This window comes from Sebastes umbrosus, chromosome 1 (assembly GCF_015220745.1).
Source record: "Sebastes umbrosus isolate fSebUmb1 chromosome 1, fSebUmb1.pri, whole genome shotgun sequence".
Classification (NCBI taxonomy): Eukaryota; Metazoa; Chordata; class Actinopteri; order Perciformes; family Sebastidae; genus Sebastes; species Sebastes umbrosus.
In genome coordinates this window covers 4,520,452-4,534,686 of record NC_051269.1, presented here as the reverse complement: position 1 = coordinate 4,534,686, position 14,235 = coordinate 4,520,452, and the positions used below count along the sequence as shown (strand labels likewise).

The 14,235-nt window shown below is 40.3% G+C and overlaps 2 protein-coding genes across 3 annotated transcripts; both read right to left on the bottom strand.

Annotated features, from left to right (window-relative positions):
* Positions 1-1,741: 1,741 nt before the first annotated feature.
* On the bottom strand, positions 1,742-5,641 carry LOC119485437 (acidic mammalian chitinase-like). Its single transcript, XM_037765063.1, has 12 exons — positions 5,524-5,641; positions 5,375-5,432; positions 5,144-5,170; positions 4,832-5,036; positions 4,500-4,556; positions 3,559-3,724; positions 3,330-3,454; positions 3,115-3,238; positions 2,842-3,024; positions 2,577-2,693; positions 2,356-2,488; positions 1,742-2,149 (listed from the first exon to the last, which is right to left on the bottom strand). The coding sequence occupies exons 2-12, from the start codon at positions 5,397-5,399 to the stop codon at positions 1,908-1,910; spliced, it is 1,404 nt and encodes a 467-aa protein (XP_037620991.1). The 5' UTR covers positions 5,400-5,432; positions 5,524-5,641; the 3' UTR covers positions 1,742-1,907.
* A 3,622-nt stretch (positions 5,642-9,263) lies between these two features.
* On the bottom strand, positions 9,264-13,558 carry LOC119485454 (acidic mammalian chitinase-like). 2 transcript variants are annotated; one of them, XM_037765094.1, is made up of 12 exons: positions 13,534-13,558; positions 13,399-13,425; positions 13,048-13,252; positions 11,731-11,787; positions 11,473-11,638; positions 11,253-11,377; positions 11,017-11,140; positions 10,304-10,486; positions 10,093-10,209; positions 9,848-9,980; positions 9,580-9,665; positions 9,264-9,507 (listed from the first exon to the last, which is right to left on the bottom strand). In XM_037765094.1, the coding sequence occupies exons 1-12, from the start codon at positions 13,556-13,558 to the stop codon at positions 9,334-9,336; spliced, it is 1,422 nt and encodes a 473-aa protein (XP_037621022.1). In that variant the 3' UTR covers positions 9,264-9,333. The 2 variants fall into 2 exon arrangements, with proteins under 2 accessions (XP_037621022.1, XP_037621015.1); XM_037765087.1 differs by having other exon boundaries at positions 9,264-9,665.
* Positions 13,559-14,235: the final 677 nt, after the last annotated feature.

Sequence of the window (14,235 nt, the reverse complement as noted above, 5' to 3'; positions counted from 1 at the left end):
TATTATACAAATGTGCCATGTGTTAGTCTAAGCCCAATGGCACTATACAATTCTAAATAGACTATTTCATGGTGATTGCATTTTCCAGTTTTGGAGCCGATCTAGTCTATGTGATCTCTTCTCTGTAATGGTTGGTAAAGGTTCTGCTGTGATGGTGATTTGATGATTGGTGATTGACACAAACGATCAGTTGATTGTAAAGTGAAAGTGAAACATAACGCATGGGACACGAACAGCGGTCTCCTGGATGAAAGCCCTGTGTTGTTGGACCCTCCCCTCTCGCCCTGTGTGTCTCTTTCACTCTTTAAACTACGTGAATAATCGACCAAAACACAAGTTTATTTCCAGTTTATATTTACAGGGACTGTTGCAAAAACCAAGCAGCTAATAAACATATATATTTTTTAAATCTTTTAAAATCGAGAAGATGTTTACAAAAAAAGAAAAAAAATGTCACCACGGAAGCATGGGAGTAAGTTTTATTTTTTATTTTAGTTTCTCTGTATGTTGTTTATTCTTTTTATTCTTAATACTGTGAACCTTTGCACATCCCCTCCGCTTTACACAAAACCGTGGTTATGAAACGTTACGGCAGTTTCTGTCGGAGAGAGGGAAGTTCGTCCCAAAGCTTGCCGCTGTATTAAACCCTACACCTTAAAGGTCCCATATCCTGCTCATTTTCAGGATCATACTTGTATTTTGTGTTTCTACTAGAACATGTTTACATGCTGTAATGTTCAAAAAACCCTGTATGTTCCCTAATACTGTCGGCCTGAATATGCCTGTATTTATCCTCTGTCTTAAACGCTCTGTTTTAGCGCATTTCGACGGAATTGCGTTGCTAGGCAACAGCTTGGGTCCATGTGTACTTTCTGTCAGCTGATGACATTCACATACACTGCAACCAGGAATAAACTGGGACACATTTAGAATGTTTATGTTTAAATCTGTGTAAAGGGTCTAAATATTGTATATTTATGACATCACAAATGGACAGAAATCCTGACAGCTTGTTTCAAATGCAGAGTTTCTGAATACGAGCTGTGTGTATTTCCCTGTGGATTGAGCGTTTCGATACTTTCACAGTATTTATACAGGACTTAAGCCTGCTTTGTAATAAAAAAACATGAAAATCTCACTTTTTTATAATATGGGACCTTTAAAGAAGGGTGCTTCAGTCAGCTGTGAGTGTGACTACAGACGAAGTTCACTCCACCACGGAGTGGGAGTGGGGAGGTTCTGGTTTGAAAAAGGCCCGGTACATTCATTGTTTTTTGCCATTGAAGCTCAGTACTCAAAGCTGGGACTCAATAGTACCACATTGTTAGTCATATTTACTTGAATCTTGGTTAATGATATACTGTATTTTTAAAAAAGTTCTTGCACAGCTGTTTGTGTTAAGATAACACTAAACACTGCATTTGAGAGAATTTGATTGTTAGATATAAACTCGGAAAAAAAAGTTTTCCACACGTTGCTGTGGGATGGCGTTCCATTCCATTCCATTTTACATCGTTAGAAAGCCTGTTTATTAATCTTCACAACTCATTACTCACTACTCAATCCGTCACCAGTGCTGAAACAATGATACCCAGCTCAACAGTTATAATGTGTGGCAACACGTAGGTTTGTGGAACAAAGTATGGATAAAGTAGTAGATTTAAATGAATATGTAGATTGAAATGATGAGCCAGTACTCAACAATTTGTACCAAAGTATTTCAATGCTTTTATTTGAAATTTGCTATCTGTTACATATTTAACAAGAAAATACTTTCTATCTATACAACGCCAACGACTCATTTTGGTAAATGATTGTTTATACAGTGGATACAAGAGAACTTTTAAAAGTGGATTTAACAGTTGACTTTTGCATCAGTTGTAATACACATCGTCTCCACTCGTGGCTCAGGGCCAGACGCAGCACTTGCAGCTGTCATCAAAGACAGATCCAGTTCCGCATTGCCTCACGTGGGTGATGCCACCAGCGCACATGTAGAAGCTGTTCCTGTCGTCTGAGTTGGGGTACAGACCGTCAGGTTTGCCGTTGCAGAAGCCGGATCCAGGGGCGTGGGTGGTGGTGGTGGTTGCAGGGGTGGTGGTGCTAGCACCAGGTTTGGGGGTGGTGGTAGAGGGCAGTGGGGGCAGTTCTGAATGGTAGAAAGAGAAGAGGGCATTTGAAGCAGAGAAATAAATGTCCATTCATGTTTGTCTATAACTTGACTGTGATTTTAATGAATTATCAAAACAGCACTGTACATGACTTTATTACTGTATTACGGCATACATTCCGATCTGTCTTGACTACAGTCTAATAACTTTGAAGGACATCTGCGTAAAAATGCTTTGGACTTACCAATATCAAGAAGTTTGCGGAGATGACCCAGCAGAGGGTGGTTGCCCTCGCCGCAGAATCGTCCCGCAAAGTCATCCAAATCGAGGGCCCACACAAAGGCACCACCAAAGCTGTTCTCCTGAAGGTAACGCACCTATAGGGGCAAAAAATAAATATAAATTGGTGTTAATACTTTGGATTCACTGTGAATGTGTCAAATAATAGAGTTGAATGTCACCTACCTTGGTCTCATAGCTCTCCCTGGTGTCGAATCCTACCCACTCACTGTTCTTGGTGGCATAAGGAACTTTCTGGTCCTCAATCCACTGAAGGGTGGTGCCCTTCACGAAGCCACAGATCTAGACCATACAGACATCATGATGTTTGTGTAGCTTTACAATCAATTTGAACTTTGTCTTCTTACACAGGCCATTCAATGCCAACATATCTAATATATACTCTACATCATATGGTAATGGGTTTACTCCAGCCTTATCTAAACTGTACCTCATAGTAGGACCAGAATCCAGCTTCACGTGTGTATGGTCCGGCTGATGCAGGGCCGCTAGCTGGGGCTCCAACGCCAGTGTTTGCTGATGTCAGACGGAAGGTACGACCATAAGCAGCAAATCCCATCCTCAGCTTGTCCGCTGGGGTGCCGTTGTCTCTCCAGTATTTCATGGCATAGTCCTACAAAAGTTGATGGAAGAGGTGAAGTAAAACTCTTCAAAAAAGTTACCCCCCAAGTTAATTTTGATCCAGTTCCCAATGTCCACTTACAGTGTTAAAGTAGATGAGGTCACCGTGGTCCTGGGATCCGCGGAACAGTGGGCTGTTGTGTCCGGTGAACCGCTCCCAAGTTCCATGGAAGTCGTAGGTCATCACATTGATGAATTCCAGTTCCCTGGAGATAGGGGGGAGAAATAGTCACTTCAAAAACCTTGGTACAACTCCCAGATTTCTCTCTCAAGAGGTATAAAAAACAGCACACTCACTTGGCAATCTCAGCAATCTCATATCCAGCATCGATGGTTCCCTTTCCTGCGGACACGGCAGCAGTCAGCATGAGCTGAGGATTACCGGTGGCCTTGGCCTCAGCTGCGTAGCCAGCAACGAGCTCCTGCAAATACAGACCAGAGACGAAGTAAGAAAGAAGTCAACATGATGTAAACCATAGCACAGTAGCTTTGAATTGCAGCTAGAAACTCAAGCAGGAGTACCCACCCTGCAGAGCAGAGTGAACCGCTGTTTGTCCTCTGGAGGACTTCCACGAGATCCAGGGTACTCCCAGTCCAGATCCAGACCATCAAATCCATGAGTCCTCAGGAATTTGATTGAAGACTGGATGAACTTCTGACGGTTGGCTGGGTTAGACACCATGATGGAGAATCTGCGGGGAAGATTGAGCTCCATTATTATACTTGGTACGATCCAAAAGACTTTTTTTGGTAAAGTAGGCTAACAGCCTTTGGCCTTTAGCAGCTCTTAGCTTTTGGGGAACCAAAACCACACTGTCTGGTTAGCTATCTGTTGTTGATTTGTTCTAAACATAAAGTAATGCAAGTAGAAACTAGTATTATGAGTGGCCAAGTCCTCTATATTTAAGATAACATGAGCTAAATCTGCCTGCAGGACAGTTAGCTAGCTACCAAAAACCAACAACTACATATATTTTGACTGCATTTTGTGATAGCTTCAACTTGCCCAGTCGGGCAAGTGGTTCAATTTCTTTTTACTTGCCAATAGTCAATTTTTACTTGCCGCTTAACATATTGTTATATTTAAGTGAATTAATCTGGAGTTTTGCCCACATCCTCTAACGCCACCCAAGTAAACTCCTGTTTCCAGGACAATCAAAATGCTCACTTGCGCTTCAACTAAACTTTGTCCCTATCTGCTACTTCCATCATCAGCTCTGGAAAAAATGTGATGTGTTCAATTATTTTTTACCACTTGCTGGTCAGGCAACTTAGTAGATAGATTTACTAGCCTGACGTGACAGTTTACTTGCCCCAGGCAAGCAGGCCTTATCCTTATCCTTATTGTTGAGCCCTGAAAGACTTCAGTGGTCTTCCAGGATGTTTCAATTGTAGTGGTTAGAGCATTGGTAACACAACTCCAAGCGCTCTGTATTTGTGTTGAAGCATGTGATACATGTTACTCACTGTGTTGAACCAAAGTTCCATCCACCAACAGCCAGCAGAGTCTTCAGATGAGGATTTCTGTAAACAGCGCAGAGGGTAGGTCAATTCCACCTCACTTTGTTCAAGCTTTTAACTGCTTGTAACAGAACAATATATCATTTAGAAACAAGTAGTGCATTTATATTTTTACAGAAGGGAACATTTCTGGGCTTGAGTCATTGTTTCAGCAAAGCCCCATTTCAGCAAGAATTACCGGGCTGAAGGCCTCCTGTGCAAAGCACTGAACTTCTGCCAGTTCCAGAGGTACTGTAGCTTAGCCTGACCTCTGACCTATCTCAACTCTGGCCACTTACTTGGTCTTCAGGTTATTGAAAGCCTTGTAGAGGACGTCATCATTCCACTCGTAGGTAACCAGCTCGTTGTTGCTGTTGATGATGGAGAAGGCGTAGATCAGGGTGGTGCACAGGAAGGGGTCCACATCTTGTGGCAGGTACTTCCCCTCATTAGGTCTGTACTGGGACCAGTTGGTGAAGTAACATACCATCTGGGTGGCAGATCCTGTGTTGACGTAAAGGAACATTAAAGAATCATTGATTCCAGTGATTTTATACAATTGAATATCCAAATCAAATGATGGTAGTTGATCAAAAATTATTATGACTTACCCAGCTGGCATATCACCAGACATAAGCCTAAAGAATATAGAAAAGAAACAGTTAGACAAATAAAAGCTCATTCTAAAATCTAGACGTCCTAGACGGACAGACATACAATATAGATGTTGTGTGTACAGAACAGACCAACATAGTGCAACTACAGTATGGATAATCAGGATGACTAAATTAGACATTAGAATCTGTGTGAAGAGTAATACAGCACCAATTGAAGATAAATACCTGCTAGAATGGTGAGCCTGGTCATCTTGAATTCACTTCTCACAACTGCACTGGATTACTGTAAGACAAAAAAATGAACCAGGTTCAGTGATTGAAACAACAGCAGAAAGCTACCATCCCCAAGGCATTGTTTTCCCTTGTAAACTCACCTTGGGACTGGATGAGGGACCCAAACAACAGCAGTGAAGTTTGGCCTTTTATACAGTTGATTGTGCCCAGAGAAAGGAGGAGGTCTAGCAGCCTTTGGTACATTGAGGTAATAAATATTATGATTATTAGAGCATGTTTTGATAAGATCCTGCAAAGTCTAAACCAGAGGATATGTAGACAATAATTTACTCAGTGCAGCACTTGAGAGCATGCATTCAACACATGAACCAGTTGTAATTTAGGTCACTAAATAAACTCAAAAAAATAAGTTTGGAAATTTGTGTTTGGTCGATTATTTCTCTGTTGTTACAATGCTAATTGGCATTGTATTTTACGTCGCTGGAAAGCCTGTTTATTTTCCTTCACAATGATGTCCAACTTGTAAGGATCATGCATTTGTGGGATGAGCAGCAGAGCTGATTATGTGGGTAGCGCCCAAGTAAAATTTGCCAAAATTCTCTGCCAATGCTAAACACCTCCTCCTCATGCTGGTCACCAACCTGGTCACTCGTTGCTGTGGGATGGTGTTCCATTGCTCAACCAGAATGCAACTTGTTTTTTTAGAATACCAGCTTCAACTTGCCTTATCGCACGGGCCTTATCCAGATTAGACAAACGTAGCTTGCAATGCTTTGCATTGGCAAAATTCACTGCCAATGCTAAACAGTGTATTCTCCTGTTGGTATTGACTCTTGTTTTGAGCTCCAGGTTCTGCCAATCAGGTGCCTGATGTTCATGGGGCCTGTTGGGTGCTGCTCCCTACTAAAGGGATCATTTGGTGTCTGCTCCAAGCATCTGCATGCCACGTTGGTCTAATCTGGATAAGGCCCGTGCGATAGGGCAAGTTGAAGCTAGTGTTCCGCAAAACCAAGTTGCATGCTGGTTGAGGAATGGACTTCCATCCCACACCAACGTGTGACCAGGTTGGTGACCATCATGAGGAGGAGGTGCCAGGCTGTTATGGCTGCGTATGGATCTTCCACCTCTACTGAGGCTCCTGATGGTGTATTAAATGAATAGTGTAGATTGACAATATGTCTTGTTTGTTCCTTGTTACTGATAGAGAGTTCAATCATCCAATTCTCCAAACAACTCAAAACAAGAGTCAATACCAACAGGAGAATTCACTGTTTACCATTGGCAGAGAATTTTGGCAAATTGTTTTGGGGCGCTACTCACATAATCAGCTGTGCTGCTCATCCCACAAATGCATGATCCTTACAATTTGGACATCATTGTGAAGGTAAATAAACAGGCTTTCCAACGATGTAAAATACAATGCCAATTAGCATTGTAACAACAGTGAAATAATCGATCCAACACAAGTTTCCAAACTTTTTTTTCAGAGTTTTAGATCATTCACTATCATATCATTGATCAGACACAATGTCCTGTCATCTGATCATAGTCCTGATATTTTATCTAATATTTGATCATTAGAAAAATCAATTAATAGTTTATTTAGCCTGTAAAACGCAGAAATTAGCTGCCCCTTTTTTGCTTTCATATTATTGAAATTAAATACCTAGGTTTGTTTTTCACTGTTTCACTCTGACATAACCAATAATTTTCCCTTGGGTTACATGGTGGTCATAATTTTACACGTTTGGACTAGTTAATAAAAATCATACAATTGAACATGAAACCGACATAAAGGTCATGTTGTTCTACATTCTATCAATAATAAATTAAAAAGTGAACTCTGAACGCTTTTAAAGATGATATATAATTTTGCCGTCACTGGATAGTTTATAATGGAGAGACAGAGATGCACTCAGGAAACATGGGGAGACAGGGAGAAGGCATTCAACAAGGGGTCCAGGGATTTTGTGTTTAGATCACCAGGAATGTTCATTTTATTGAAGTTGTACAATATGAAATAATATATAAGTTAATAGATGCACGTCTAAAATAATTAATAAGCAAATTAAAAAATATATACATAAATGTATATTGCATTTCAATGAAATTAATTTTATTTAAAAGTTTTTAAACATACTCTTTCTCTGAAATTCAACATTTTGAACTGAATAAATAATTTTTAGGTATAAACTGCACAGTCAGTGTAAAGCACATATATTTATTGTCTTATAACTAGTGATAAACTTTCAAGAGAAGATATAGTAAAATTAGATATTCACTATGTAACAATTAATGTTTTGACCAACTATAAATAGCAATCAACACAGATTATGAAATGAGTTGGGGGTTGGCCTCCGCTAGGGCTGCGCTTTGTCACCAATCCTGTTCGTGATATTCATGGACAGGATATCCAGGCGGAGTCGGGGGGAGGAGGGTTTGCAGTTCGGTGTGCTGAGGATCTCATCGCTGCTCTTTGCAGATGATGTGATCCTGTTGGCATCATCGGTCTGTGACCTCCAGCACTCACTGGATCGGTTCCGCGTGTCCGTCCGTTCGTGTGTCACACTTGTTTCCGGAGCATAACTCGGAAACTATTTAACTTAGAAACTTCACATTTGGTATGATGGTTGACAGTGTGATCTAGATGTATCTTTTGGGGTTAGAAGTCTAGGGTGCCCAAAAACCTTTGCCCTACTGTAGCAGAGGTCAAGCAGTGAGTGGGCGTATGTGAGCCATGCTCACTTTTGCCTTTGTTAATCTGGTTTATAATTTACTATTATTAGTTTCCCAGTGGGACTGGTGTGTGGTGTGTTACATGAGCGCCCTCTGCTGGGCCCCTGCAGACTTGATGGGTGCACCCCAAACTATGTTACCAGTCTGCTATATTCTGTCCCTTTGGTTGATCTGTAATACATTCTATTAAAGATATAATATGTTGGAATTTTCAAAAAAATAAATATATATATCAATACAAAATACAAACATGATACAAAAATAATCCCTCTCAATCATCACTTCTGACCCACTAGGCGTGTGTGGTGGTGTCTGTTTCTGCAGTGACCCTGCAGCCCTCTACCTGGATTTTCTCTTTTCTTCTTATTTTGCTGTGTTTGGGACGTTTCTGGGCATCTGCAGTAACATTTTATTTCTCTGATTCACAGCTTTGTTCTCACTAACGCCGCTCCCTCTCTTCACTCACTCTGTAGCTCGCTCAACCATAGCTGTTCTCTCACTCGCTTGCTCGCCGAGTCGTGGAGGAGGGACCAATTTTGAATGCTGCGTGTTTAAAAACAGCAAACAACATTGTGGTTACTTAGTATACCTTTAAAAGAGCAACTAGATGGTTCCATTTTTTTACTTAAAAAGATATAGCCTAATATGTAACCATTGTTGGTTGCGGTTTGTTAACACTCAGCATTCAAAGTTGGCCCCTCGTCCTCGGCTCAATGAGCGAGGGAGAGAGAGAGAGAGAGGGAGAGAGATCAGTGATGGACGAGCAAACTATAAAACATTATTTTCTGATTGTTCCACATTATGTTCTAAAGCACAAGACCACAACTTTGCACAACCCTGCGAGAAGGTGTAGAGTTGCCGTATTTTGAATGAATGCAGCCAAATGGCAGGCTTCTGTCCACTGTAGCAGCGCTGCTCTCGGTCAAGGTTGGACACTGTCTGGAGCAAATCCAGATAAAAACACTTAGAACATATTCTTTGTTATTAATTATTTGTCAAACAAATGTTTAATCTGTCATAATACTTTTATTCTGATGGAACATACACATTTTGAATGTCACTGTTCACTTCTAATTTACATGCTGTTTTTCTAAACATTACAATGTTGCAGCTTTTTATCGTCACAATTTTTTTTTAAATTTTCCCCAGAGGCAATCAGCTTATAGAGTCAGTACTGACATGTCAGTCAGTGACAGTCTTACACTAGTTAACACTTAGGGCCACACACAGCACTTGCAGCTGTCTTCGAAGACAGTGCCGACGCCACAGCTCCTCAGATAGGTTCGGCCACCTGCACACATGTAGAAGGTGGCCTTGTCCGCCGGGTTGGGGTACATGCCGTCGGGCTTGTCTTTGCAGAAGCCGCGTCCTGGGATGGGGATAGTGGTCTTGGTGGATGGAGCAGTGGTGGTGCCACTGGGTTTGGTGGTTTTTGTGGGGATTGGTCTGGGAGTGGTAACAGCAGGTTTGGAGGTTGTGGTAGTGGCTGATGCTGTGGTAACAACACCAGGTTTCTTGGTTGTAGTTGATGGAAGTGGAGGCATCTCTGTGAGAGGTAGAAGACACAAAAATACATTACACCAAAAGGTCCATTTTGTATAAATGGTACAACTGTGGTTCCCAAAAACCTGCCAAGAACTTAACGTTGCATGATAACTTAATTATTCTTGTCCTACCTTGACAAGCTGGAAATGTCGGCTCATAAAAAAGATGTGAAATAAGACTTACCAGAATTGATGAGTTTGCGCAAATGGGACAGCAGGGGATGGCTTCCCTGTCCACAGAACTCTCCTTTAAAGTCATCTAGATCCAAGGCCCACACAAAGGCACCGCCATACTTCATGTCCCTCATGTACTGGACCTAAAGATTGAACAAGAGGACGAGTAATCCAAAAAGTAAGGAAGTATTTATCTTTTGAATTCCAGACTAGCCCTAAATCTGTATAGTTGCTGTGTATTGATGTGCTACCTACCTTGATTTCATAGCTCTTCCTGGTGTCGAATCCCACCCACTCATTGTTCTTGCTGGCATAGGGAACTTTCTGGTCATCAATCCACTGAATGGTGGTGCCTTTCAGGAAGGTGCAGATCTGAAAGACCAGATTAATGAAATGCCATTGGATTGTCCCATGGTCCAGCCATTCTACTCGTGTTAGTGTGTATTTAATTTTTTCCAGACTTTACCTCATAGTAGGACCAGAATCCAGCTTCACGTGTGAATGGTCCGGCTGATGCGGCACCACTAGCTGGGGCTCCAACGCCAGTGTTTGATGATGTCAGACGGAAGGTGCGACCATAAGCAGCAAATCCCATCCTCAGCTTCTCCACTGGGGTACCTTTGTCTCTCCAGTATTTCATGGCATAGTCCTGAAATAAATATTGAGGGATGAATTACACAGACTTGAGGCCTGGATTTCTTTATGCATACAGTAACTGACAGTGCTAGTTGGGAATCAAAAGGGTATTTTAGAGATTTGTTATAGCACTTCCATAAAGCTGGCGACTTGTGAGAGATGAAGCATCAGAGGCCGAGATATCCCTCTAGTCAAGCGTCAAGCCTAAAAAATGCTGGATCCTACATTTCCCATAATGCAACCAATTACATTTCCCCCTTAGACATACCACCTGGTAAATGCCCAGATTTTTCAAAGCTTTTTGTAAATGTCTAGTCTCAAAGCCCAAGCTGAGATACCCTGATAACATCCCTATGACATCTGATTTATTATCTCAGACTTGACAAAGTTCCTCAGATGTAGTTGAGTAGTAAGTAAACAGACGTTTATATATAAAATTACCCAATTTGACCAAACTGATTTATGTATTCCTGCGTCATTCATGCCATAATAATGTCATCCATTGATTTTTGGGGCTACACAGAGCACCACTACATCTCTTACAGTGTTGAAGTAGATGAGGTCACCACTGTCATGTGAGCCACGGAACAGTGGGCTGTTGTGTCCAGTGGATCGCTCCCAAGCTCCATGGAAGTCATAGGTCATCACATTGATGAAGTCCAGATGCCTGAAATGCACATGAAATACTGATTAAGACAATCTCTGGGGCCAACCTATCCTCAAAAACAATGATTGATTTAAAATAACAGCATTTAAAAAAAAACAAACATCTGCAATACTTGGCAATCTCAGCAATCTCATATCCAGCATCGATGGTTCCCTTTCCAGCAGACACTGCAGCAGTCAGCATGAGCTGAGGTTTGCCGGTGGACTTGGCTTCAGCTGCGTAGGCTTCAACAAGTTCCTGCAAATACAGACAATTACTAAGAGACCTTTTGAAAATGTAGAGTTATTGATGCAATATATCTGTTCTCTATGGCTCAGGAGTTCACGACCCACCTTGCAGAGCAGACTGAACCTCATTTTGTCCACTGGGGGACTTCCACGAGATCCAGGGTACTCCCAGTCCAGATCAAGACCATCAAATCCATGAGTCCTCAGGAATTTGATAGAAGACTGGATGAACTTCTGACGGTTTGCTGGTGTAGACACCATGATGGAGAACCTGAGGAAATGTGTTTAGCATTAAATATGGCTTAATAGCATTATCCTAAAGTAATTTTGCAGTAATTTGACAAACAAAGCAGAAATACTCACTGAGTTGAGCCAAAGTTCCATCCACCAACAGCCAGTAAGGTCTTCAGACTAGGGTTCCTTCAAAACATACATGTGGTTTAATAGGATTTCTTTAACCCATAAGAACCCGGACCCATTTCTCCTTCAAGGAAAATTATGGGGGATATAATACAGACTAAATAGACCACATAGAACACATTTCTGAATTTTTTTTCAAAATTTCTTTAAAGACCTGTAAAGTTACATATACGTCACATTGGGCGTTTATGGTAAATTTATTCCTCATTTGAACATAAATCAGCCTGACAGTATTTTTGTGTTTGGTAACAAAAACTTGTCTTTTTATTTGCATTTCCACAAAATTATAACTTTACTTCTTAGGTTTAACAACAAAATCTTTTTTTCAGATTTGTTTTACAACACAAAAATCACTGTCATCTCCCTGGATGACTGCCAGTGCATCCTGAACACTGTATTGCTTCTTGTTATCCATACTACAGAAAAAATAAAATGGCATTGAAATATAACTGATACAGGGTAGAAAAATCTTGTTTGTCTGTTTATTTTATTTACTGATAGGCGAAAATTGTTTCCTTATACATTTTATTAATAATTTAATTAATATAACATGATTTTTTGTTAACATTTGTTTTAATATGCCCTGAATTGAACAATATAAAATATATTAACTAAATATCATTGAATCAGCTAAATTAACTGAGCAGATCATAATAATTTTTCTTATTGTGACATTAATGTCACATCAGGTTTTCCGTGACAATTTTCAGGTTAAAGGCCCGATGTGACATATATGTCTCAATGATATTCATCTGATTTGTTTTATATCAATTTGTTCAAGAAATGTGATCACAACAGGTTAAATGTAATAAAGGACATGTTATTTAAGTATTACAATTCTTAAATGGCTTGATTCTTACCTTTAGCAACAAAAAATAAGCTTTTTCAATTTAGCTAGTTCTGTCACATGTGCTAACCTGGCACACAGACATCTTGGAAATGTTGCTATGGAAACACAAAATCACATGACCTGTCACATGACCCATCAGGATGTTCAGTATGTGTCACTTAGGGACTCCATGAGTTAAAGTCAAGGATAAAGCTTTATAAGGAACTTTCCAGAACGTTTAAAGGGCGTGTGACACCTATGTCACCGTGGGTTCTTATGGGTTAATGCAGAATATTTGAGTTGACAAAGGCTGTGTTGTTTATCATACACAGTGTTGTATACAGTATATAGCTAAACTGGGATTTTTAAATTTTAAATTTTGGTCATTCACACACAGACGGAAGCACAAGTTGAGTTCAACAAGTTCTTACTTGCTCTTCAGGCCATTGAAGGTTTTGTACAGGGTCTCGTCATTCCATTCATAGGTAACCAACTCGTTTTGGTTGTTGATGATGGAGAAAGCATAAATCACATGGGTGCACAGGAAGGGATCCAGATTTTGGGGCATGTATTTCCCAGTCCCGGGTCTGTACTGGGACCAGTTGGTGAAATAGCACACCATCTGGGAGGCGGTTGCTGGAAATCAGTGAAAGCAAATCTGTGGTCAGCTTTGCATGTAACCTCTATTTCACTGTAAGACATATAGCTCAGTCAGTGTCAATAAAGAACTTCAAAGTGTAGTTGCATGACAATGTCATAAGTTTTACTCAAGTGTAACTTACCCAGCTGGCACATCACCAGGCACAAGCCTAAAGAGAGGTACAAATTAGAGGACAGCGTAAATACATAAGGCTTAATAATGTATCATGTTATCAAGACATGGTGATGTAAAACACTGAGGCCTGATGACTGTTTACCTGCTAGAAGAGTGAGCTTGGTCATCTCGATTTCAAAGCTCACAACTTTAACTTCTTTTTTTCTAGAATAAATAAACAAATTTGTCAAGGGGAAAAAAAATAAATATAGACAAACAAAATTAATATAATATGATGGCCTATTTTTTATAATTATTAAGATGATATTAATGTATAATTTAACTATTATGAACTCAAAGCATATGGCCTATAAAACAATTTTAAGATGATGCATAATAACTCCACTAATGTGAACCATCATAGTTTCTCTAGAATCAAACAATATCAATCAAAGTTAAATTAATTACACTCAAATTGCGTATATGAATGAAACTAATAACTGTTTCATGTTGTTTCAGCGATTCATAATAGCAGCGATAACATCAATAACACCTGTACCATGTTTTTAAGAACACCATTTTACCAGACACCAAGTGTCTCAATGACTGATACTGCTGAATTTCCAAGTGCAAGCTTACCTTGGGATCTGAGAAGGTGCCAATGTGTATGAGTATCCGATCTTATATACATCACACCACGGCGGAGGAGCAGGATATTAGTCCTTCTCACATACAATAAAAGGGAGGTGGGCAATAATGGCATGTTCAGTATATTGTACGTACAACAAGGGATAAGATAAGTAAAATCACACCTGAACTGACATATGGTGATAAGCTTTAGTATATGGCATAGAGACAGTGTAAC

Bases quoted from the DNA above. Each gene is read 5' to 3' on its own strand.
- LOC119485454 (XM_037765087.1), bottom strand. From the start codon at position 13,558: ATGACCAAGCTCACTCTTCTAGCAG. The intron at 11,378-11,472 runs GTGGGTCGTGAA...CTGTATTTGCAG, and splicing joins GGTTCAGTCTGCTCTGCAAG to GAACTTGTTGAAGCCTACGC. The intron at 9,666-9,847 runs GTAAGTCTTATT...TACCTCTCACAG, and splicing joins GCGCAAACTCATCAATTCTG to AGATGCCTCCACTTCCATCA.
- LOC119485437 (XM_037765063.1), bottom strand. From the start codon at position 5,399: ATGACCAGGCTCACCATTCTAGCAG. The intron at 3,455-3,558 runs GTGGGTACTCCT...CTGTATTTGCAG, and splicing joins GGTTCACTCTGCTCTGCAGG to GAGCTCGTTGCTGGCTACGC. The intron at 3,239-3,329 runs GTGAGTGTGCTG...CCCTATCTCCAG, and splicing joins GAGATTGCTGAGATTGCCAA to GGAACTGGAATTCATCAATG.